The 25,523-nt window shown below is 42.6% G+C and overlaps 1 protein-coding gene across 1 annotated transcript in view; it reads left to right on the forward strand.

Annotated features, from left to right (window-relative positions):
* Positions 1–1,567: 1,567 nt before the first annotated feature.
* Positions 1,568–25,523, forward strand: part of cry3b (cryptochrome circadian regulator 3b) — a gene marked incomplete at both ends in the record, with an annotated part of 48,608 nt that continues 24,652 nt past the window's right edge. The window contains 5 exon segments of the mRNA XM_084317128.1: positions 1,568–1,620; positions 6,320–6,431; positions 7,944–8,086; positions 9,989–10,011; positions 10,014–10,146. Of these exon segments, the coding sequence (XP_084173254.1) occupies positions 1,568–1,620; positions 6,320–6,431; positions 7,944–8,086; positions 9,989–10,011; positions 10,014–10,146 (464 nt within the window).

Below are 25,523 nucleotides of genomic sequence, written 5' to 3' on the forward strand. Positions count from 1 at the left end.
GAGAGAGAGAGAGAGAGAGAGAGAGAGAGAGAGAGAGAGAGAGAGAGAGAGAGAGAGAGAGAGAGAGAGAGAGAGATATCACAACTATACCTTGTTAAGTTGAAACGCACAGTGGTCCAGCAGGCAGAAGGGCTTGATAAAGTATATCCACTCCACTGTCCAGACTGTGTTGATGTCCATTGTCCATGCATGTCCACACTGCATCCATATATAGCTTGTTGTTAGCCAACAAGTACTGTGAAGAGCTGTGTCTTTGTCCATTTCCGCGTCGAACAGCCTGCAAACTACCTGGCGTTCTATCGCCATGCTCTAAGACAAACTCTAACCTTGGCTTAACCAACTTTGAAAGAGTGCCTAAGCTTAATCGTCGAAAGAACTTGCCGTCACGCTCTAAGACAAATAGCTGCATCACAATAACACAACAGCATAGAGAGACTATCTACTGTAACCCAGAAACTGGCGTTGGCCAATCAGAGAGAGCGTCTCCGCGAAATGCGGCTACGGAAAAAACTGTCATCGGCCAATCAGAGAGCGTCTCCGAGAAATGCGGCTACGGACATTATAGACGCTGCTGCTTAGACCGCTTCAAATCGCGCCCGGCTTCCATCATAATACATCATATTTCAACGCACAGCGCGTTACGCACTGATTGGCTGCGACGGATACAGCGATGAAACAGTGCACGGCGTGCACGCGCACTCAGAGCGCTATTGCGTCTAGCCCGAGAGAAATACGGCTAGGAGAAATGCTGCTACGGTAACGGAACGTATTTTTGAACTGCAACCTCTGTATGAAAAGTGCTATACAAATAAAGTTATTATTATTATTCTCTATCAGACAGTGAGTCACTTCCTGTTCAGGAAAACGATTATTTATATTTGATATATTAACGTTATATTGTGCATTGGAAACACAAACATACTTAAAATGAGTAAATATTATTCATTTTAAACATGTTTATATTATTTATAGGGCTATAAAACAAAAAACTAAAAAAAAAATTCTTGGTCTTCTCTTTTTTAACCAGGGTTAACCAGGGGGGGCGGCGCCAGAGCGCCCCTAGTGGCCAGCCGCCACTGGAAGGGAGGATGAAGAGGAGTGTGTGGTGAATGTGAGGGGGGAAGAAGGAGGAGTGAAGAACGCTCTCGCTGTGATTATGACAAATAATAGTAATCATAATAATACTAATAATAATATAAGGGTATATATTAAGGGTATATATAGCATATATCTTAACATAATAAAATATAATAATAAGGGTAAAGTACCAACAACTTTTTCCTTTTGATTTTATTATTATTTTGTATCGTAATTGTAATGTTCTTTTCCTCTCTGAATAACAATGTTTCCTTTTCTTTTTATCTACACAAACAAAACAAATAAAATAGAATACCATGAAATAAATGTGATTCTAAAGCGGGAAATCTGCAAATAGTTATCATCAAATGTTTTTTCTGAAGGGCCTGATGGTTGAATGGGAACAGGGTTTGTACTAAATGGTGAAGTTTGTAGAGAAGCAGGTTAGTGGGCCAATAGGGAGTCAGATTTCCTTGAGTCACTGGTCGCTATGGAGATGACCTACTTTTCAGCCAATCCTGTGCAGCGCTGCCTCTACGCTCTGTATACGTCACAGCTCTGCCATAACAAAATGTGTTATCTGTGACCAAAATAGTTTGAAAAGAAAATGCAGTAATAACTTTCAAATTGGGTGCATGCTGAGTATCACAAACAACCAGAAATCAAGCTTGTCTGAACATTTAGGAATTATGCAGTGATGTATAGTTATCAGAAAAGTAAATGGACTATCTTCTCTGTGTAAGGAAACCATGCCATTATGGCTGTGTTCTTCGTCTTTTCCACGGACACGTTCCATGTAATTTTTCACCTCGTCTTCGGTTCTTATCCATAAAAGAGACTAAATAAATATCCACGTAGGTTAGTGTGGGACGTCCTCGTGATCGAGACCCGTGTGTTGGCTCCCACAGCACAAGTTTGCTGGTTGGCAGCTCATGGTGTCTCTGGCAGTGACCTGCCAGCCTCATTCTCCTGACTGCCACTTTCTCGCTCACCCTTAGCGATGGGGGAGGTTGGATTTCCACACACTGGTCATGTCGTTCATGGGCCCTCCTCCACGCAAGCGCCTTCCTCACTGTCTTGGCTTCCTTCCATTGTCAATCAATCAATCAATCAATCAATCAATCAATCAATCAATCAATCAATCAATCAATCAATCAATCAATCAATCAATCAATCAATCAATCAGTCTTTCCATCAAGCCACTAGACGCTTTAAACAGACAGTTCTTTTTTTTTTAAACTTTGGCCATTCCCCTGGCTCTTTTATGTGTTTATCACATTTATTCTGGTCAAGGATGACCGACAGTAACAGGCTGAAAGGGTTCAGATGGGGGGGAAGACACTCTGGGAAAGGCACGGCTGCAGTCCGGGATTCGAACTCGCTAAACCCCAGATCCGTGACGAGCACGGTTGTCCACGGCGCCGAAATAGCGCTCGCGGTACGTGGTGAGCTACTGGAGCTCCCTAAACAGACAGTTCTAACTCGTTTCTTTCTTTAAATTACTCACAGTTTGAAGTGTTGCTTGGCCTCCGATGGTTTCGATGATGTTGCGATGTGTTTGCTCAAAATAAAGTACCAAACATTTGCACATGCAACAAAGAAAATAGGCCTTTACAATATTCAAAAGAAATAGGCAAAACTCAAAGAAAATAACAAACAACTTAGGTATTATTTCTTTCTTGATAATGCTTATATAACTTTATAACTTAAAGGGTATTTGTACGATTTGTATGTACGTGTATGGGTACGATACGGTACGGTACGTGTAGTATGAAAATGTACGTTATGAAACGGTTAAAAACTGTTTCCCGACCGTGTCTCTCAACGGGTTGCCTTCACTGCGGCTTTTAGTACCGGCGCCGTGGGATTTGTAGTCCTTTATAGTGCGTTGACTACAAACATCACAATTAAGTGGCTTTTCTTATCAAATCAAAATACTGGCTCTAACACTCACTTTAAGGTCTTGCTCGGACGAGTTGACCCACGAGCCCAGCAGGTATTTGAAGTCACTGACTTCCTTTAGAGCAGTGCCTCCTGTTGTCCTCAGAGGTGGATGATCCGGGAGGATGTTATAGGTTATGACCTCGGGTTTCTTGGCATTTAGCCTGAGGCCAACCTTGACGCACTCCGTACTCCACTCTGCAGGTCCTGTGCCTGCTCTACGCGGTCAGAGAGCAGGCTGATGTGGTCCGTGTAGTCCAGGTCTGTTAGGACTACAGCGGGGTGTCGTCTCCATCTCCTTGGGTTATTGTGAGACCAAGTTCCTGCTCCCGTCCACTGATGGCCTTCCTGAGCGCATAGTCGAATATATATATTCATATATATATGAATATGAGAAAAAGAAACACATAATACACTCTGATTAGATAAAAACTATATTTTACTTTTGATTCATTCAACATCATAAAATATATTTTTTACAGCCTTAATATGGACTTTTCAACAACTTCAAAATCAGCTTAAAGCAATTTGAGAAGCAACTGGAGGTGAGAAACGGGCCCCACTCGCTAGCAGGGCCCCTGGTTGACAAAACAAACACACCCTGGATGATTGGTAGAGCAAATGTGCAGCACTGTGTCGATGTGGATAGATTCAACAGCATAGGATGGTGATCCCCCCCATCCCCCCTTTTACAGTAGATTTTCCCCATAAGTGAAGATTTTACGCCTGCCTGCTTCAGTTTGTGTCCATGTTATTGGGAATGACTTGTAGCTTCCTTTGCTGTTGTGAACAGCGCCTTCCAGTGGTGGAGAGATGCCCTGCAGTTTAGACGGCACTATCTCAGTTTTAAAGGTTTTAAAGATATATAATAATAATAATAATAATAATAATAATAATAATAATAATAATAATAATAATAATAATAATAATAATAATAATAATGATAATAATAATTAATAATAATAATAATAATAATAATAATAATAATAATAATAATAATAATAATAATAATAATAATAATAATAATAATAATAATAATAATAATAATAATAATAATGGTGTGGCCGGGTAGCAGTTGATTGGCTACACATGTGTCGGAGGAAGCATGTGATAGTCTCTGCCCTCCCAGACCGACGGTAGGGGGTAGAGTCCGCAACGACCAGGAAGGGGATTGGGAATTGGGATAACGACTAACATTGGGATGGGAGAAAAAACGGAAAAAAGGAGGGGGGAAAATATCAATAAAAATTATAAAAATTATAATAATAATGAAAGAAAATTATGAGGATGATGATGATAAGCTTTCAAGCAGACACAGATGGCAGCAGATATAGGCTATCTGCCTCTTAACTCATTGGACGCCACGGATTAGCCTCATCCTGTAGTAGCTACCGCCATTGCTGTAAACGGTGGGAGTCGCTCACCTTGTTTGCAGGGCTATAAGTCTATAACTATTTAAATATTATAGCTATATATGCAATACTATGGCCCATTTGACATCAAGTATCTATCGTTCAAGATGTGAAAAGGGAATATTTTTTCCATCCATACATTCTCGTTTTATACCGTGGTGAATATAAGTATGGTTTTAGAGTGGTCTGGGGTAATTCCTGGGAGGCTAGTAATAGCCTGCGACGCATAATTATTATACTTAATCCATTGGCATTTCGTCCCTATACATGCTACAATAAAAAATTCAAATGCATACGATCGGTATATTATGTTCCATCATGCATGCATGGAAGGGGGGGGGGGTCGTTTATGATTAATTGATTGTCAATAACGGCATTTGTTAGTACAACAGCATACGCTGATCAGGGCGATGGCTATGAAAACAATGCACAACCGAGCTGAAATTGACGTTAAATTGCTCTTACCTGTGGCCGATGAGATTCCAAAAAGAATATATTCCAATTATTTGATTGCCATCTGGTAGATCATATGTCCATTTGGCCCACGCCATAACCCCCCACAGCATAATGAATCTGGCGTCCCGAAAGCGATTCAATGCGATCGGGTATACCCCTCGGTCCAGCCTGCTCGAAAACTCCGCCCGGAGGAATTTCAATGATACACAGAATCATACACAGAGTCAGAAAGTAAGTGCGACATCGACCACATACCACCAGGCGGCCGTATTGGACCTTTGCGATCTCAGACACATTGCCACACAGTACCACAGCCTTCCAGGATGATTTATGAATGGAAATAGCAAATAAAAGAAATAACAATCATAATAACGAGTATACTCGTCGTTGGCGTCCAACGATTGGCGGGCTATAACGAGTATACTCGTCGATGGCGGGGAATGAGTTAAAAGGACAGACTCTTACTGATAGTATATATTCAGATTCAAATGATGTATTGCGTATATTTATTGTAACGTATAATATAACCGATAGGGCATACAGACCCTCATATCCACCTTTGTTTACACTGTTTATTGTTCTCATATTTTTATATTCAGAGTTATTTATATTGTTTACACTGTTTATTCTTTCCTCATATTTTAATATTCAGATACAATTTTATTGCCCCGTCCAATCTGTTTCTCTCTCTGACTCGGGATTGAGTCAAGGGTCTAGGGCAGGGGTCGGGAACCTATGGCTCGCGAGCCATATATGGCTCTTCTGGTGACAGCATATGGCTCCCAGAAATTTTTGAGTAACATTTTTTTTTTTTTTACTACTTGTGATATTTCTTAATAATACTGTGTCATTTTAAAGTAAACAGAAATTAGTTTTGAAGATACAGCCAATAGTGTCTGTAGCAGAAGATATAGCAAGCAGAGCTGGCGAGGGACAGAAATAAAAAATCTTCAACCTGAAGACCAGCTGATTCTTAAAACTTGGAACGAGCTTCCTGTGACATACCACACAATGCAGCGTGAGTATTGCCGTATTGACCATGTTTGGCTCTACATATGCATGTGGGCAGTCATTCTCGCAATTGAGGAACATTAAAACCTACGCTCACGTTTAACTGATGGAAGCCTCAGCGCCTGCATGAAGCTCAACCTCACCACGTATGAACCAGATTACAAGGCCATCAGCAAAACCATGCAGCACCAGAAGTCGCATTAAAAGTAAGACATATTTAATTTATTATACGTTAAAAATACTATATGGCTCTCAATGAAATATATTTAGAAATATTTGGCTTTTATGGCTTTCCCAGTCAAAAAGGTTCCTGACCCCTGGTCTAGGGGCTCATTTGGAACGCCCCCCAGGCCTCCTCCGCTCCTCTGTCCTCTCCAGTATCTCCATCTACTGACAGGTCTGTCCTCTGCGCTCTGTCCCAGGTCCCTGCTGCAGAGTCTGGAGGATCTAGATGCCAGCCTTCGGAAGGTCAACAACTCACGCCTGTTCGTCATCCGGGGTCAGGCGGCTAACATCTTCCCCCGGCTCTTCAAGGTAACCTGTTCCTGTTTCATACTCTGAGGAAGTAGTGGAAGTATGAATTGAATATGAGTTTGAATATACCTGCATATAACCCATATAACTCCTTGTAACAAATCCTTGTTACATATCTGTAGATACTATATCTGTATCTGTATCTGTACATATCCCTTACCTACTCTTACTAGTTACTATATATATGTACTACATATCCCTTACCTACTCTTACTAGTTACTATATCTGTACATATCCCTTACCTACTCTTACTAGTTACTATATCTGTACATATCCCTTACCTACTCTTACTAGTTACTATATCTATATATATGTACATATCCCTTACCTACTCTACTAGTAGTACTCTACTAAGTTCCAAGTCAGTCAGAAGATCCTTAAGAACTTCTACTCATGTACAATAGAGAGCATCTTGACTGGCAACATCACCTCCTGGTTTGGGAATAGCACTGCACAAGACCGAAGCAGACTACAAAGAGTGACACGTTCAGCCGAACGCACAATTGGAGGGGGGCTCCCCACCCTCCAGAACATTTACAACAAGCGTTGCAGGGGCAAGGCTAAGAGAATCATTAAAGACTCCAGTCACCCGAACAACTGCCTCTTTGAACTGCTGCGGTCAGGCAAGCGATACCGGAGTCTCAAGGCGAGCACAGAAAGACTCAGAAGAAGCTTCTATCCCCAGGCCATCAGGCTGCTAAACGAACAATGAACACTACACAACAACAACCATCAAACGCACATAGCACACACATCCACACGCACACACTCACTTTAAACAAACACACTGTAGCACCCACTCCACACACTTTATAGCACACACCCACTTTAAACAAACACACTGTAGCACCCACTCCCCACACTTTATATTTATTGATGAAGGATTGCACTACAACTCGTACACCTTACTGTAAATTGTACCTAAATTGTACCTCATCCCATTTCTGCTTTGCACTATATAGTACTGTACATTAGTACACTGCATAGTATTGTATATTATATGGTAACTCAGTTACGTCTATTCTGCATCGAACATTGTACATATGTCTATACTGAACACTGTGACCTCATTTTCTACTTCTAAATCACATGCTATACTATGTTATTTGTTATTTGATACTATCTTGTCTAGCACAGTCTCTGGAGCGTAACAGTAAGAAGCATTTTGTATGAAAGTATTCTGTACTTCTGTATGACAACTATTAAAGAAACTTGAAACTTGAACTTGAAACTTACTGCTGGCCAGTGTGCCTTAGTGTCTTTATACCTGTACATTTTATAACTTTTACATTTGCGTTGCATTTTCGTTTGTACTTGTGTACTTGTGCTGTATAATGACAATACATTTGAATCGAATCGAATCTAAAAGTGGCATCGATTCATCCACAGTTAAGGGTATAATATATATCAGCATTAAAAAGGTCGTCGGGCAAATGTACCTTTTATGAAAAACCAAACCAATAATGATCTTCACTAACCGTGCTGGTCTCTCTGCTGGTCTCTCTCTGCAGGAGTGGAACATCACCTGGCTGACCTTTGAGAGCGACTCGGAGCCCTTCGGTAAGGAGCGCGACGCTGCCATCAGGAAGATGGCGGCCGAGGCCGGCGTGGACGTCATCGCTTGCACCTCACACACACTCTACGAGCCGGACAAGTGAGTTCAGTCATCGCTCGCACCTCACACACACTCTACGAGCCGGACAAGTGAGTTCAGTCATCGCTCGCACCTCACACACACTCTACGAGCCGGACAAGTGAGTTCAGTCATCGCTAGTCGCACCTCACACACACTCTACGAGCTGGACAAGTGAGTTCAGTCATCGCTCGCACCTCACACACACTCTACGAGCCGGACAAGTGAGTTCAGTCATCGCTAGTCGCACCTCATACACACTCTACGAGCTGGACAAGTGAGTTCAGTCATCGCTCGCACCTCACACACACTCTACGAGCCGGACAAGTGAGTTCAGTCATCGCTAGTCGCACCTCACACACACTCTACGAGCCGGACAAGTGAGTTCAGTCATCGCTCGCACCTCACACACACTCTACGAGCCGGACAAGTGAGTTCAGTCAGCGCTCGCACCTCACACACACTCTACGAGCCGGACAAGTGAGTTCAGTCAGCGCTCGCACCTCACACACACTCTACGAGCCGGACAAGTGAGTTCAGTCATCGCTCGCACCTCACACACACTCTACGAGCCGGACAAGTGAGTTCAGTCATCGCTCGCACCTCACACACACTCTACGAGCCGGACAAGTGAGTTCAGTCATCGCTCGCACCTCACACACACTCTACGAGCCGGACAAGTGAGTTCAGTCATCGCTCGCACCTCACACACACTCTACGAGCCGGACAAGTGAGTTCAGTCATCGCTCGCACCTCACACACACTCTACGAGCCGGACAAGTGAGTTCAGTCATCGCTCGCACCTCACACACACTCTACGAGCCGGACAAGTGAGTTCAGTCATCGCTCGCACCTCACACACACTCTACGAGCCGGACAAGTGAGTTCAGTCATCGCTCGCACCTCACACACACTCTACGAGCCGGACAAGTGAGTTCAGTCAGCGCTCGCACCTCACACACACTCTACGAGCCGGACAACGAGGAGATTCAATAATATTAAATATATTAAATGTATTTTAGTATTCAAGTTGTTGTTTTCTGCTGGGCTACCGGGAGCTTTGGTGCGTCTGGCGAGAGCTTTGGTGTGTCTGGTGAGAGCTTGGAGTGTCTGGTGAGAGCTTGGTGTGTCTGGTGAGAGCTTGGTGTGTCTGGTGAGAGCTTGGAGTGTCTGGTGAGAGCTTGGTGTGTCTGGTGAGAGCTTGGTGGGTCTGGTGAGAGCTTGGTGTGTCTGGTGAGAGCTTGGTGTGTCTGGTGAGAGCTTGGTGTGTCTGGTGAGAGCTTGGTGTGTCTGGTGAGAGCTTGGTGTGTCTGGTGAGAGCTTGGTGTGTCTGGTGAGAGCTTGGTGTGTCTGGTGAGAGCTTGGTGCGTCTGGTGAGAGCTTGGTGCGTCTGGTGAGAGCTTGGTGTGTCTGGTGAGAGCTTGGTGCGTCTGGTGAGAGCTTGGTGCGTCTGGTGAGAGCTTGGTGTGTCTGGTGAGAGCTTGGAGCGTCTGGTGAGAGCTTGGTGTGTCTGGTGAGAGCTTGGTGTGTCTGGTGAGAGCTTGGTGTGTCTGGTGAGAGCTTGGAGCGTCTGGTGAGAGCTTGGTGTGTCTGGTGAGAGCTTGGAGCGTCTGGTGAGAGCTTGTATGGAACGTGCGAGAATTTAAACTGGTGCACAAGTTCAGTGTCGCTGTGCGTTTATTAAATCTTTTTGTAGTATGGTCGTGAAATCTTTGCTCTAGGTGGTATTAAAGATGTCTTAAAAAGTCTTAAACGTAACATTTGGCTGGAGGTTTGATTCCCTACTACTGCTACGCCTACTACCACCATACTAAAGAATGGGTCTTATACTCACAATACTGTAAGGCATTTTGGATGAAAGTATCCACCTAATTCTAAATGTTTACGCCCCCCCCCCCCCCCCCTCCCCCCCACCGTCTCCAGGATCATAGAGCTGAACGGAGGCCACCCCCGCTGACCTACAAGCGTTTCCAGACCCTGGTCACCTCCATGCCCCCTCCGGACCCCCCCGCGGACCCCCTGTCCCGGGCCAGCATGGGGACCTGCGTCACCCCCATCACCGCCAGCGGCCACAAGGACGAGTACAGCGTCCCACTTCTGGAGGAGCTGGGTGAGTTCTAGATGATGAACCCACAGAACCTCATGTCCTGTTTAAACCACCAGTCACTGGTTTCTATTAGATTAGATTACATTAGATTACACTAGATTACATGAGATTACATGATATTAAAATGTATTGTCATCATACAGCACAAGTACAGTGCAATAATAATATACAATTTGCAGGTGATTAAACTGGGTACAAAATATATACAAAATTAGTACTACTGAGTAATAGTGCTAATCAGATGTATGTACAGAGTTGTAGTACTAATATGTACAGTGATACAGGTATAAAGACACTATGGTAGTAAGTCATACTGGCCAGCAGTGTAACTAGTAAGAGTATAGGGATATGTACAGATATAGATAGGGGCGGACCAAGCACATTTGGCGCCCTAGGCGAGCTTCACCACTGCGCCCCCCCCCCCCCAAAATCAAAACATCTTAACCCTTTCACTGCCACGCTACCAAACGGTTAACCCTTTTCACTGCGACAATACACAGAAGGTTAACCCTTTCACGACCGTCGGTTGTGTGATAGTAAAGGGTTAACCCTCTGTCGTGTGGCAGTGAAAGGGTTAACAGTTATACAGTAAAGTACTGCACCTACATTTTTTACAAGCAAGAACAAGAGCTAAGAATAAATGTAAAGTGCACACTAAAGAATTTAAACAAATAAACAACTTAGCTAACACACAATAATAATAATAACAATAACAAACAATAAAATAATGTGCAAATTTGCTTTCAAAGAAAATTAAGAAGAAATGTAAAGTGCACACTAAAGAATTAAAACAAACAACTTAGCTAACAATCAATAATAACAATAACAATAAATAACGTGCACATTTGCTTTCAAAGAAAATTATGTATTGTAAAATATGTTACACATATATAATCAAAATATAATATGCTAAATAAACAAACAAATAAATAAAAATTACAAATTCACTTTGTCTGAAGAACTATTTACATTCCACTCCCTATCATCACACTTCAAGGTTAGCCTGTAGCTCCTACTGGTTTCCATTTACAGTGCAATCCTTCTGGCCTTCCTCGCTGCAAAGTCATCAATCACATCATCATATGAAATCTGACCACCAACCTCATGGTTAATACTGATTACAGCCAGACCACTGAGGCGTTCTTGAGCCATGGTTGACCTCAGGTATGTTTTCAAGAGTTTTAATTTGGAAAAACTCCTCTCGGCTGATGGTAGCCAGGCCTGGACTGGCCATCGGGAGCACCGGGAGTTTTCCCGGTGGCCTGGCCTGCACAGATTTAAAAAAAAATTATATAAAAAAAAAAAAAAAAAAAAAAATGTATCATAATTTAAAAAAAAAAATTGCCAGGCCATTGTTTCTAGTTGTGGCGGCAGCGCGGCGCGATAGTTAGATAACCTAGGTGGGTGGGGAACCATAGATATCTATAGAACATATCTATGTGGGGAACAACCAGGATTTCACTGTCTGCGACAGAGTCGGACTATCTCTGACTCTCTCCCTCACGCGGACACACACACACAATGGAGCCGTGCTGCCGCTTGTGATTGGTGGAGGCGGGACCAGGCGATACAACTGATTGACAGCGGTGGCGGCGAATGGAATGGCAGACGGCACTCAGATGCAGAATAACAGCCAGGCAATGAGCCAGGTAGTGAGGGACTCGGGAGAGATACAGTAGAGCGAAAGTCAATTAACGTTGATGTCAAAATGGACAGTGGAAGAAAGAGAAAGGGTGGAGGAGAGAGGGATAAAACAAAGAAAAAGAAAGGCCCTTACAGGAGAGAGTGGTTAACTGTATTATAATAGTAAATAGAAAAATATGTTGTGCTCTTGCTTTTTTCTTTTTGAAGGTGGAGAGAGTAGCATTGCTAGTGCCACAACAGTTTTATTTGAGGTCCATAACAGTACATTGTACTAAGCAATTGTTGGCTCATTAGTTTGTGATTCACATGCACTAAAATTCACCAGAATGCAGGAAATTAAGTCTTTGTAACAAAAAAATTCCTGGTGGGGGACCCCCAGACCCCCCGCTTAAAAAGTGGCCTGATTGGGGCTATATTTCGCGCTATATCTCCCGGTATGAATTATTTCCCCAGTCTGGCCCTGCTGGTAGCGTTGCACTGATCCGCAGAGCAATACACAAGTTGGGATATATTTCTGTGAGCTGCTTTGTGTGTATGAATTTCAACAACTCAAGAGTTGTCATGCTCTTTGATGGCAAGTCAGATACATTTTCCAACTCCTGAGCCAGCTCCTTCCCATCCAAATCAGATTGCCCTCCATGGTTTAAGCCAAGGTGTGTACAAGTGCCTCTGTTTGCTTCATCAGCTCTTGGTGTGGCAGGTCTTGGAAGTTGTACAAAATTGCATACCTTTTACCTTGGCACGTTTCTCTTCTTCTTCTTTTCTTCTCTTTTTATACTGCGACCCGGATGGCTTTTGTCTCTTCATAGTTCAGTTCAGTTATTTTTTATTTCGGGCTTTGGACACATAACAACGGTCATTCCATAAATCACCAAAGTTTTACCAGCTGCTATTGCAGCATTGTCCAATTGTCCGAAAAGGGCTGAAGGGAGAAGCACTAGGCTTGTCGGGCCCTACCCCTGAAGACTTACGTTTCATTTTTCATTTTTTTTCCTTTTTTTTTTCATTTACATACATACATAGTAGATACATATAGTACACATTTCAGTGCACACATATAGTACACATTACATTATAGTATACCTGCAGTATATAATAGTATAGTACATAATAGTGTATACAGCACATATATAATGTGATGTGAGATATATAGTACATGATATATACAATACAATATAGTACCATAATATAATAGTACATACTGCAAATATCGTTCAATATAATATACAAATGAATTATAATATGATTATATAATGTGATATGATATAGCACACAATACAGTATCATACGTATTTATTATTATTATTATTATTATTATTATTATTATTATTATTATTATTATTATTATTATTATTATTATTATTATTATTATTATTATTATTATTATTATTATTATTATTATTATTATTATTATTATTATTATTATTATTATTATTATTTATTTTTTAATATGCCATTAAAGCTCTTCTTCCCTTCTGTACCTATCAAAAAAAATGTTAGTCTAGATTTGAATTGATTTATGTTTTCACAATATTTTAGTTCATCCTCTAGCCCAGGGGTGGGCAATTATTTTTCCCGGGGGGCCGAATGAGCAACTGAAAATATGTTGGGGGGCCGGGCCAAAATTCCAAACTCAATTATGCATAATATACATTTTATTTCTATATAAAAAGCAGTAAATGGCATTGTTTTGACCCCTGGTAAGAGTGTATGTTATTATTTGGCAATTAAAAGGTGAGGTTAGCTTTCAAAAATATCATTTATTCAAATAGAATTTATTTCCAAAATGATAAACAAAATGTGAAACATTAATAACAAAGGGCATTTTGAGTTTCATATACTATTGAAACAAGGATTTTCTTAGCTTTCTAAAGACATCACATCATCTTATAGCAAAAATAAACAAAACATGTCACTGAACTGTGTAAAGAAAAGTGTCCCAGTTTTGTAGCCTTTTTTACTTTACATGCCTATATTAAACATTTAATGTTTTCAGAACTGTGCAAAAAAAAGAAAAAAAAAAAGATCAAGTGTCCCATTTCACTTGTTATATTTCCACATTTTAGTGTTCTTCAGTTCTTTTTTTTCATTCAGTGTGAGAAATCCAGTCTCTGTTGAGCTTTAACAAGTCCATCAAAGTCAGGTTGCATGTCTGAGGTGGAGATGCGAAGCACAGCTGCCAGATGTTCATCAGTGAGAGAGGATCTGTACCTGGACTTGGTAAACGTCATGACTGAGAATGTCTGTTCACATACTGTATGTAGGTGGATCCAAAGAGAACCAACATCTTCTGAGCATGTCTCCTAAGCGTATACTGTGCGTGTGAACGTTGACATGAAAAAAAAAAAGTAAAAAAAAAAAAAAAAAAAAAAATTAAATAAAAATATTTTTTTTTATTTTTTTTTTATTTTTTTTTATTATCATGTAATCTTTCGCGGGCCGGTCAGAAGATCCGGCCCGCGGGCCGTACAATGCCCAGGTCTGCTCTAGCCCATTCCACAGGGTGGCTCCGTAAGAGGAGATACACATTATTTTCAGGTTGGTTTTTTCATCACAGGTTTTTTGAAGTTCAATGGTCCTCTGAGGTTGTATCCCCCCTCTTTATCCAGAAATGTGCTTCTTACATTTACCGGTAATTGATTATTTCTTGCTTTGTACATAACTTGCAGAGTTTTAAAGTTTACCATATCAATGAACTTCAAAATGTGTGATTGTAGAAACAGTGTGTGTGTGGTCCCGATATCCTGCGTTGTTTATTACTCTTATTGCTCTTTTTTGTAGGATAGTCAATGTATTTATGGTTGTTTTGTATGTGTTACCCCATACCTCTGTGCAGTAATGCAGGTAAGGCAAGATCATTGCACAGTACAGAGTGTGCAATGAGTTGGGATTGAGTACATGTCTCACCTTATTAATAATTGAGATGCTCTTTGCCATCTTAGCCCTCACATATTCTATATGGGGTTTTAGTTCTCTAACATTGGTCTTTCTTTCCTCGAGGAGGAGGACATGAAGGTAGAGGAGGAGAGAGAGAGAGAGGAGACCTGTGGATCAGCTGGGAGGAGGACATGAAGGTAGAGGAGGAGAGAGAGAGAGAGGAGACCTGTGGATCAGCTGGGAGGAGGACATGAAGGTAGAGGAGAGAGAGAGAGAGGAGACCTGTGGATCAGCTGGGAGGAGGACATGAAGGTAGAGGAGAGAGAGAGAGGAGACCTGTGGATCAGCTGGGAGGAGGACATGAAGGTAGAGGAGAGAGAGAGAGAGGAGACCTGTGGATCAGCTGGGAGGAGGACATGAAGGTAGAGGAGAGAGAGAGAGGAGACCTGTGGATCAGCTGGGAGGAGGACATGAAGGTAGAGGAGAGAGAGAGAGAGAGAGAGAGAGAGAGAGGAGACCTGTGGATCAGCTGGGAGGAGGACATGAAGGTAGAGGAGAGAGAGAGAGATAGAGAGGAGACCTGTGGATCAGCTGGGAGGAGGACATGAAGGTAGAGGAGGAGAGAGAGAGAGAGGAGACCTGTGGATCAGCTGGGAGGAGGACATGAAGGTAGAGGAGGAGAGAGAGGAGACCTGTGGATCAGCTGGGAGGAGGACATGAAGGTAGAGGAGGAGAGAGAGGAGACCTGTGTATCAGCTGGGAGGAGGACATGAAGGTAGAGGAGGAGAGAGAGAGGAGACCTGTGGATCAGCTGGGAGGAGGACATGAAGGTAGAGGAGAGAGAGAGAGAGAGAGGAGACCTGTGGATCAGCTGGGAGGAGGACATGAAGGTAGAGGAGAGAGAGAGAGAGGAGACCTGTGGATCAGCTGGGAGGAGGACATGAAGGTAGAGGAGGAGAGAGAGAGGAGACCTGTGGATCAGCTGGGAGGAGGACATGAAGGTAGAGGAGGAGAGAGAGAGAGGAGACCTGTGGATCAGCTGGGAGGAGGACATGAAGGTAGAGGAGGAGAGAGAGAGAGAGAGGAGACCTGTGGATCAGCTGGGAGGAGGACATGAAGGTAGAGGAGGAGAGAGAGAGAGAGGAGACCTGTGGATCAGCTGGGAGGAGGACATGAAGGTAGAGGAGGAGAGAGAGAGAGGAGACCTGTGGATCAGCTGGGAGGAGGACATGAAGGTAGAGGAGGAGAGAGAGAGGAGACCTGTGGATCAGCTGGGAGGAGGACATGAAGGTAGAGGAGGAGAGAGAGAGAGAGGAGACCTGTGGATCAGCTGGGAGGAGGACATGAAGGTAGAGGAGGAGAGAGAGAGAGGAGACCTGTGGATCAGCTGGGAGGAGGACATGAAGGTAGAGGAGGAGAGAGAGAGGAGACCTGTGGATCAGCTGGGAGGAGGACATGAAGGTAGAGGAGAGAGAGAGAGGAGACCTGTGGATCAGCTGGGAGGAGGACATGAAGGTAGAGGAGAGAGAGAGAGGAGACCTGTGGATCAGCTGGGAGGAGGACATGAAGGTAGAGGAGAGAGAGAGAGGAGACCTGTGGATCAGCTGGGAGGAGGACATGAAGGTAGAGAAGAGAGAGAGGAGACCTGTGGATCAGCTGGGAGGAGGACATGAAGGTAGAGGAGGAGAGAGAGAGAGGAGACCTGTGGATCAGCTGGGAGGAGGACATGAAGGTAGAGGAGGAGAGAGAGAGAGGAGACCTGTGGATCAGCTGGGAGGAGGACATGAAGGTAGAGGAGAGAGAGAGAGAGAGAGAGAGAGGAGACCTGTGGATCAGCTGGGAGGAGGACATGAAGGTAGAGGAGGAGAGAGAGGAGACCTGTGGATCAGCTGGGAGGAGGACATGGAGGTAGAGGAGAGAGGGAGGGTTGAGTGAGAGGAGAGATAGGGTTGAGGTAGAGGACAGAGGAGAAAGAGGGTTGAGAGAGAGGAGAGAGAGTTGAGAGATGGTTGAGAGAGGCTTGAGGGTAAGGACAGAGAGGGTTGATGGAGAGGAGAGAGAGGGTTGAAGGAGAGGAGAGAGAGGGTTGGTTGAAGGGAGTAAGGGGAGAGAGAAGAGAGGGGGAGCAATAGAGAGGAAAGGTTGAGGAGGGAGAGTGGGATGGAGGAAGAAGAAAGCATGAAGGTAGAAGAGTGATGGATGATCTAACCACCAGTCCACCCTGCCCAGCCTGACTCTCTCTCTCTCTCTGGAGGGGTTGGGGTTAACCTGACCGCTGGCCTGCCTCCCACGTCTACCTCATGGACCCGGCGTGGACCCTGCATCGGAGCAGCAGCGTGTGGACCGCTGCCACCGTTTTGGGTAGACCAGGAACGTGGTCGTCACCAAGTTCATCGTGAGGGACTCTGTGGAGGAGAGCATGGTGGAGATCCAGAGGGAGAGGCAGGACCGGGTGGAGAGTGCTTGGGGACTGGGGAATGCAATGGGTACTGTGGGGGGGGGGGGGCTGAACATATGCATTTGAATGTCAAGTGGTTTTTATGTGCTGGAGGAGGTTTTTGGAGTTTGTAGGGGTGGTTGTGTGTGTGTGTGTGTGTGTGTGTGTGTGTGTGTGTGTGTGTGTGTGTGTGTGTGTGTGTGTGTGTGTGTGTGTGGGTGTGTGCGTGCAGGTGTGTGTGTGGGTGTGTGTGCGGGTGAGTGTGTGGGTGTGTTGTTTTTATGAAGATGCCGTGAGATTTTTGTGTCTCTATTGACTGTTTTTAGTTGACATGTTTTAATAAAAGAACATCAAAAAGTCTCTCTCTCTTTCTCTCTCTCTGCCTCTCTCTGCCTCTCTCTCTCCATTTCTCTCTCTCTCTGCCTCTCCCTCTCTCTCTGCCTCTCTCTCTCTCTCTCTCTCTCTCTCTCTCTCTCTCTCTCTCTCTCTCTCTCTCTCTCTCTCTCTCTCTCTCTCTCTCTCCTCCGGGAAAGGTGAAGCTAGAGACGCTCTTCTCAGAACTACAGTTACTACAGTGCCTCTCCGGTGTCTCTCTCTCTGATGCACCCAGAACCTTAGATCACTTAGAGGTTTTTTCCACTGGGGAAAATTCAAATGACAATTTAGTTCAGTTTCAGCATTGTTATCTTTCTTTGTGTTGATTTGACATTAATTCCATGATTTTACTCAAGTCTGTTACAAGCTTCGGTCTTAAGTAGAAAAATGCTATTTTTAATCTAGATTCAACTAGATTAATTACAGAAAATTGTGAGATTAATTAGTAAATTTTTTTGAATCTATTGACAGCACTAAAAAATATATATCTTTTTTTATTTATTTATTTTTGTCTTTTTTTATGATTTGATCTTGAATAGTTTCAAAATATCAGTCATTTCTGAAAATAAGTTACAAAAGTAAAAAAAATTATGCGTTTTGGAAAATAGCTCTTTATTTGATTATCATAAAAAAGTGTTTTTTTTTTTTTCTGACTTCCGGTTAAGCTGCAATATGTAGCGCACGCAATTGGTTATAGCTCCGCTCCCGTTATCGTTAATTTCGTTTAAAAACCTTATTTGGACAGTACCAAAAGAGACTAGACCACATCGTATGTATTGATAAGACCTTCTACTAACTATATCAAAAGACAACATGGTTAGGGATAGGGAAAAGACGGGAAAGAAACAAGAAACGGCAAAGCTAACGGCGCAGATTGAAACTTGGTCAAAGACGGCGGCACGGTGGTGTAGTGGTTAACACTGTCGCCTCACAGCAAGAAGGTCCAGGGTTCGAATCCCGCTTGGGGACCAGGTTTCCATGATGCCAGTTACCCAGGTGGGGTATCTCCCAGGCCTTTCTGTGTGGAGTTTGCATGTTCTCCCCGTGCTCGCAAGGGTTTCCCCCCCCGATAAGATAAACCCAATGGAAAAACATGCACAACAACAAGATCGCTAACGCTGTGGCGTCCTTGACGAAGACGGACAGGAGCACTTGGATTGGTCCCCTGGCGCGGCTCACGTGGCGCCTGTCTGCTCCCGGCTGCCCTTGGGGGGGAAGGACGACGGGATGGGTTAATCGCAGATACGCATTGTATGCATGGTTCGCATGTGTGCCAAATGATGACCTCGGAGCAGGTCCTAAATTATAAATTATAAATTATTACAATGACAGGCGACGCTGTGGCAGATCCGTTGGTGAGCCCCGGCGCGGGGAATATAGATGAGAATACACAGGGACCAAGGACAACTGGCCCCGAGATGGAGACAACAGATGACAACATAGCAGGAACATCAGAAAAAAGTACCGTGAAGGAAAAAGCAGGCGATTTTGAGAAGATAATAGCACAATCATCCATCGGATCCCTCACTGCTCCAACAACATCAACTGACACAAGCAGTTCAGTTGCACAGCCCGACTTCAACTCTCTGACTACCCTGATAAAAGAACAGATGATCGCTTTCAAAGCACACGTAGAAGAACAGTTGGTCGCACACGCTGAACACATCGATACTAAATTCGAAGAGGTTATGAGAGCAGTCACTTTGCTGTCCGTGCGAATCACGACAGTGGAGATTTCGGTGACAGAAAACACAAAAGCAGTCAAAGCGAACGAAGGCAGCTTGACAGAGATGGGAGAAGAGATGGAAAGAGCTAAAGATGAATATCGGAGGGAAATAAAATTGCTCAAAAACGAAGTGATGGAGAGGCAACTAGAAACCCATCGTTACCACAGGCGGAATAACATCCGCATTGTGGGGCTTGATGAAGCAGTGAACTGCGAAGACATCAACTTTCCAAAAGAGTTATCAACGATTTTGGAAAACTCCGATCCAAACAAAGTGCCAGAAGTGGAACAAGTTTACAGAATTGGTTCCCAGGGGCAAAGTATCAACGGGCCGAGAGTCATCATTGTCACTCTGCGGAAAACTACAACAAGGGATGACATCATCAAATATGCTCGCAACCAACGTGGGAAGCTGAAGTATGGTGATAAACCAATATTTATCTACGAAGATTTGAGCAGAGAGGCCATCATCCGACGTCAACCATACAAAGAAGTGATGCAAAAGCTGTACAAAGCCGGCTACAAGCCAAGGCTAGCATATCCGGCGCTGTTATCATTCTTGGGCACCAACGGCCGCAGGTCAGGTCCATATACACCCTTTGAAGCTGAGGATTTCCTGAATCAAAATGCAGCAAATAACCCAAAGCATGACGAAAATGCCGGAATCAGTTAAGCCTCTCTCTAAATATATACCAGTGTTGGAATGACTTTATTGTGTTCATCAATGAGGTCATTCCACCAGTGTTGAATGACATTGTTGTGTTCATCAAAGTAGCAAACGATATGGAAGTCGTCTATAACAAAGTGTACTGTGTATAATACGATTCATAATACATTATAATTTCAATCTCTGGTCTCTGAGGGGACAAATAAATATCAATGCAAAAAGATCTATCTGGAATATTCTAGGTTTATCGCTCAAATGCCCTGGGTCTCTTAGATCATTCTGGAATGTAAAATAGTCTAGGCACTAGTATATTCTACAACCTTCTAGAATATAAGGCACCATGACAACGAAGCATACAACTCTAACAATAACATTCGGAGTGCATACACATAGCAGATAATAAATTAAATGAAGTGCAATCAGTCCTTAATAATACTTTAAAATTAACCACACATAAACGTATGAGCACAGCAAGGTTATTCTAACAATTTAAGTAATCACTCCATTAAAGGCACATTGAAGCGCTAAAAGGCGCTGCTTTTCTATCTTATCTAATCAGTTAAATCGGTTCTAGTGGCTTCTCCACGTTGATAATTATTTATCTCTTATTCCTTATCTATATCTTTCCATTGATTTTTATTTTAATTAATTTTTTCTTCTCATTACTCTATATTTTTTAAATATATTTTAACTTACATTGTTCTTTTCCAATGTTCTTCACATTAAGGTGTCAATATTACTCTATATTTTTTAAATATATTTTAACTTACATTATTCTTTTCCAATGTTCTTCACATTAAGGTGTCAATATTGCTCTACAATCTTTTCCTTTTTTTCCCCCACACGTTGGTGGAGGGTTCAAAGGAATATGTCGATAAAGGTTTATTCTCTTTTTTTTTATTTTATTTTTTATTTTTATCTTTAGGTTATTTATCACAATACTTCATTACAGTAAGGGAAGGTGCAAGACCAAAAGCGACATTCTATTGTAATAGAATGGAAATGTTAGATCCTATGGCAATGAGCATAGGAAAATTAGGATTACAATGCTCAGTTTGGGCAATCCGGTGGACCATGGGAGAAAGTCAATTGCGGAGGATGTGTTCTTGGAACACCGGCATGTTCGACTTTCTGGGTGAGGGGAAAATAGGGGATTTTTATTTGTATATATATATGTTCTTAAGCTCAGCTCTCAACGGGACCTCATTAATTGGATGTGCATCTATTGTAGCTTCATACTCCAGAAACATTACCAAAAACTACACGAAAACATGCATAGACTATGGCTAGTTTGAATATAATGGTATGGAACACCGGTGGGATAAACAAACAACACAAGCGCAAAAGTGTGCTTACACTGATGAAAAAAGAACATGTGGACGTGGCTCTATTAAGCGAAACGCACATTTTAGAGGGAGACATAAATACGTTAGCGGATAACATATACCATAATATTAGTCACTCTTCTTTTGCTACGAGAACTAGAGGGGTAGCCATAGTCGTCAGACGCAAATAAAATATCGAATTGAAAGGGGTATGGTCGGATGCTGAGGGGCGCATAACTATAGCTAGGATCATACACAATAACAGGAAAATTGCATTGGCAGCGGTATATGCCCCGAATTTGTACGAAGTGGGTTTCTTCACTTCACTAACAGGAGAAATGTTAAACCATCCCGAGTACTCATATATAATAGGTGCGGATTTTAATGCCATTTGGAACCCAAGGATGGACAAAACTTACCGTTCCTTCTCCAGCGAACAAAAGAATTCATCTAAAGCATTAAAAGATTGGTCGAAATCAACAGGAGTAACTGATTTATGGCGTTCACTTAACCCCATGACCCGCAAGTACTCCTGTCGTTCGGCGAGACACAACACACTATCCAGAATTGATTACGTCTTTGCATCCCCGAGAATATTTGATAAATATGAAGTGGAAATGACACCCAATGCGCTATCGGATCACTGCTACTTAATCCTGAAAGCAACATTTGGTACACTATCTACCCGGGCCCCAAGATGGCGTTTTAATTCGATGCTGCTTAACAACAAGGAATTCATTACACAAATTAAAGAAGCTCTCACAGTATTCCTACAAGATAATGCTAACTCGGTGCAAGATCCCAGAATATTATGGATGTCGGTAAAGAATATGATCAAGGATTTCTCGGATAGATTTACCTCCATATTGCGCAAAAATCAAAACACAAAACTGTCTGAAATGGAAACGCTTTACTCAACGCTTTTTAATTCTTTAAAATACAACAACTCTACTAGACTAGATAACCAAGTTAACATTCTAAAGACAGAGATCAAAGCAATGTACAGACAAAAATCGGAATTGCAAATACGCAGCACTAGACAACAGCAGTACTTCCAAGGTTCTAAACCTAGTCACCTATTAGCCATGCGACTAAGAATTAATGCAAAATTTGCAGATATAACTGCCATTAGGAAACAACAAGCTCTAGTAATAGAACCCAAAATAATAAACGATACATTCAAAGAATTCTACTCTGATTTATATAACTCAGAAACGACCTTTGATCAAGACAAATTAGACACATATCTTAATCAAATTACTCTCCCTAAACTTACGGATGAAGACGCTAAACAGTTAGAAGTACCGATCACATTAGAAGAACTCAAGAAGGCCATATCCGGAATGAAAAACGGCAAAGCTCCGGGAATTGACGGTATCCCATCAGAAATGTACATTTCTTGCTGGGACATATTTGGACCCTTATTACTAAATATGATCTTATACTCAGTCAAAGAGGGAAGCTTCATTGAACACCAAAATACCGCACTCATTTCAGTTCTTCACAAAAAAGACAAAGACCCCACTGAATGCGGTAGTTACCGTCCTTTAAGCCTCCTCGGAACCGATGTCAAACTGTACTCTAAGATATTAGCCATCAGATTGCAAAAGCATATGACGTCTTTAGTTCATCCGGACCAAACAGGCTTCATAAAAGGTCGCCTGATCAATGATAACATAAGGCGAATACTGCACGTACTAGATACAGACAAAGAGGACATCACACCTAAGGCGATACTATCCCTGGATGCTATGAAAGCATTTGACAGGTTGGAATGGTCGTTTCTATGGGCAGTATTGGAAAGGATGGGGTTAGGAAAAGGTTTCATTGATATGATTAAAGTACTATACAAGGACCCATCGGCCAGGATTACAACAGGCACATTCATCTCCGATATCTTTCCGGTATCACGCTCAGCCAGACAAGGTTGCCCTCTTAGTCCCGGACTATTCGATCTATCATTAGAACCTTTAGCACAATTTATAAGACAATCCCAACACATAGAACCAATAGTAATCAAGGGCACACATCATAAAATTAGTTTATATGCGGACGACGTAATATTGTTCATGCAAAACCCCAACAACACATTGCCGCTTATACTCAAGTTGATAGAGAACTTTGGTGATTTATCGGGATTTAAAATAAATTGGCCTAAGTCGGCTTTTCTTCCTCTTAACACCAGTGCAAAAAAAGAGACAACCCTCCCAGGTGCGATACCCATGGTCAAACATTTCAGATGCTTGGGTGTGGAAATATTTCCCACCATAAGACAAACGGTGAAGCACAATTACACAAAAATACAGAACAAAATCAAGGACGACCTGGACAGGTGGGCAAAACTTAAAAACTCAGTACAGGCAAGGGTATCAATAGTTAAGATGGATGTATTACCAAGAATCAATTTCTTCAGCTCAATGCTTCCGTTACCTCCTCCAGAGGGCTACTGGAAAAGATTACAAACCTCCACATACAAATTTATTTGGAATAACAAACCACCTCGCATAAAAAGATCCACCGCACAGAGAAATAAAGCAGACGGTGGCATGGCAGTCCCAGATTTTTTACAATATTTTAATGCCTTCACATTAAGACCATTGAAGAAGATATGGTTTGACCCCGAGGCTTTGGTATCTTGGAGAAAATTAGAAGAAAACATAGTAGCCCCACAGAGATTGAAAGACATAGCATACACTAAACTTTCAATCAAGCATTGTGAGCGAGAATTTGGCCCAATAATAACCCATGCAATCAGGACATGGCGGGAAACACAAAGGAAATTTCCTAACCCTCAAGTATGGCATAATCACACTCCCATATTCAATAACAATGCTCTCTTAATGGGAAAACGACCTATAAGATTCCCTATATGGGAAGAAAGAGGCATACACTCATTAGGGGATATTTTTAATAACAAGGGCCTCTGTAGTTATGTCGAAATATGCATAAAGTTTAACCTCACCGAGTCCACATGGCTTTTTTACATACAGTTACGACTTTGTATGAGATCTCACGGTGTTCCATTACACATACCAATTGAACACCACAGATACCACAAATTTTTCTATGAAAGAGATACATTGGGAGGTTTTGTATCAGGTTTTTATTACCAATTACTAACGTCCTCGTATGAAACCCTTCAACTAGACAATGTCTGGAGGAGGGATATACCAGACCTAGAAAATGACTTTGATTGGCAAGGAGCCTGGGCAAATGTCCGACTTACATCAAGGAACCCGGATCATCAACAAATCAATCTGAACTATATTCACAGGACATACTTGACTCCTATAAGGCTGTGCAAAATGGGGCTTATACAAGACTCCAAATGCTCCCAATGTACAAATGGGGACGAAGGAACATTTATGCACATGTATTGGGACTGCCCACCAGTTAAGGCATTCTGGAAAGATGTGTCCCAACAATTATCAATACTCGTATTTTGGAATATACCTGTACACCCCGCGGTATTGCTATTGAATGATGTTTTTGAGTTTGCAGTGAATCCACAACTAAAAAGATTGGTTTTATCGGGTATCACAGTAGCTAAAAAACTGATCGCATCACGTTGGTTTCAACCGGAAAAAATGTGCCGGAAAGTGTGGTTTCTTACATATCTCGATGTGATATTATAGGGCATATTATAGGGCATTATGGGGTAGAACACATAGTAGCATACTACAAAAACCTAGGGGTCCACAAAGACGACTTCAAACTTGAAATGGTAACAACCGATGAGGTACTCAAAAAATTGAGCGCCCTCCAACCTAACAAGGCCACTGGCCATGACAACATCCCCTCCAAATTCCTCAGAGACGCAGCAGCCGCCATCACCCCAGTCATCACACACATAATAAACCTCTCTATAAAACAGGGGCACGTCCCCAAGGACTTCAAAATTGCGAGAGTGACCCCTCTACACAAAAAGGGCAGCAAATTAGACCCAGGCAACTACCGCCCTGTTTCTATTCTTACCTCCATCTCGAAAGTCATGGAGAAAATAGTCTACGAACAGGTCGAAAAGTACCTGGCGGAAAAAAACCTAATCTACGAATTCCAATCTGGCTTCAGAACGTCCCACTCCACTGACACATGCCTCCTCTATTTGAACGACCACATCAAACAAGAGGTGGACGCTGGCAAATACTGCGGCATGGTCATGCTGGACCTACAAAAGGCCTTCGACACTGTCAATCACTCCATTCTAATGGACAAGCTAAAAGCAATTGGTTTTGATAGCCTATCAGTGAGCTGGATGCAATCCTACCTGGAGGGGAGAGAACAGATGGTAGAGGTAAAC

This window comes from Notolepis coatsorum (assembly GCF_963971535.1).
Source record: "Notolepis coatsorum genome assembly, chromosome: 6".
NCBI lineage: Eukaryota > Metazoa > Chordata > Actinopteri > Aulopiformes > Paralepididae > Notolepis > Notolepis coatsorum.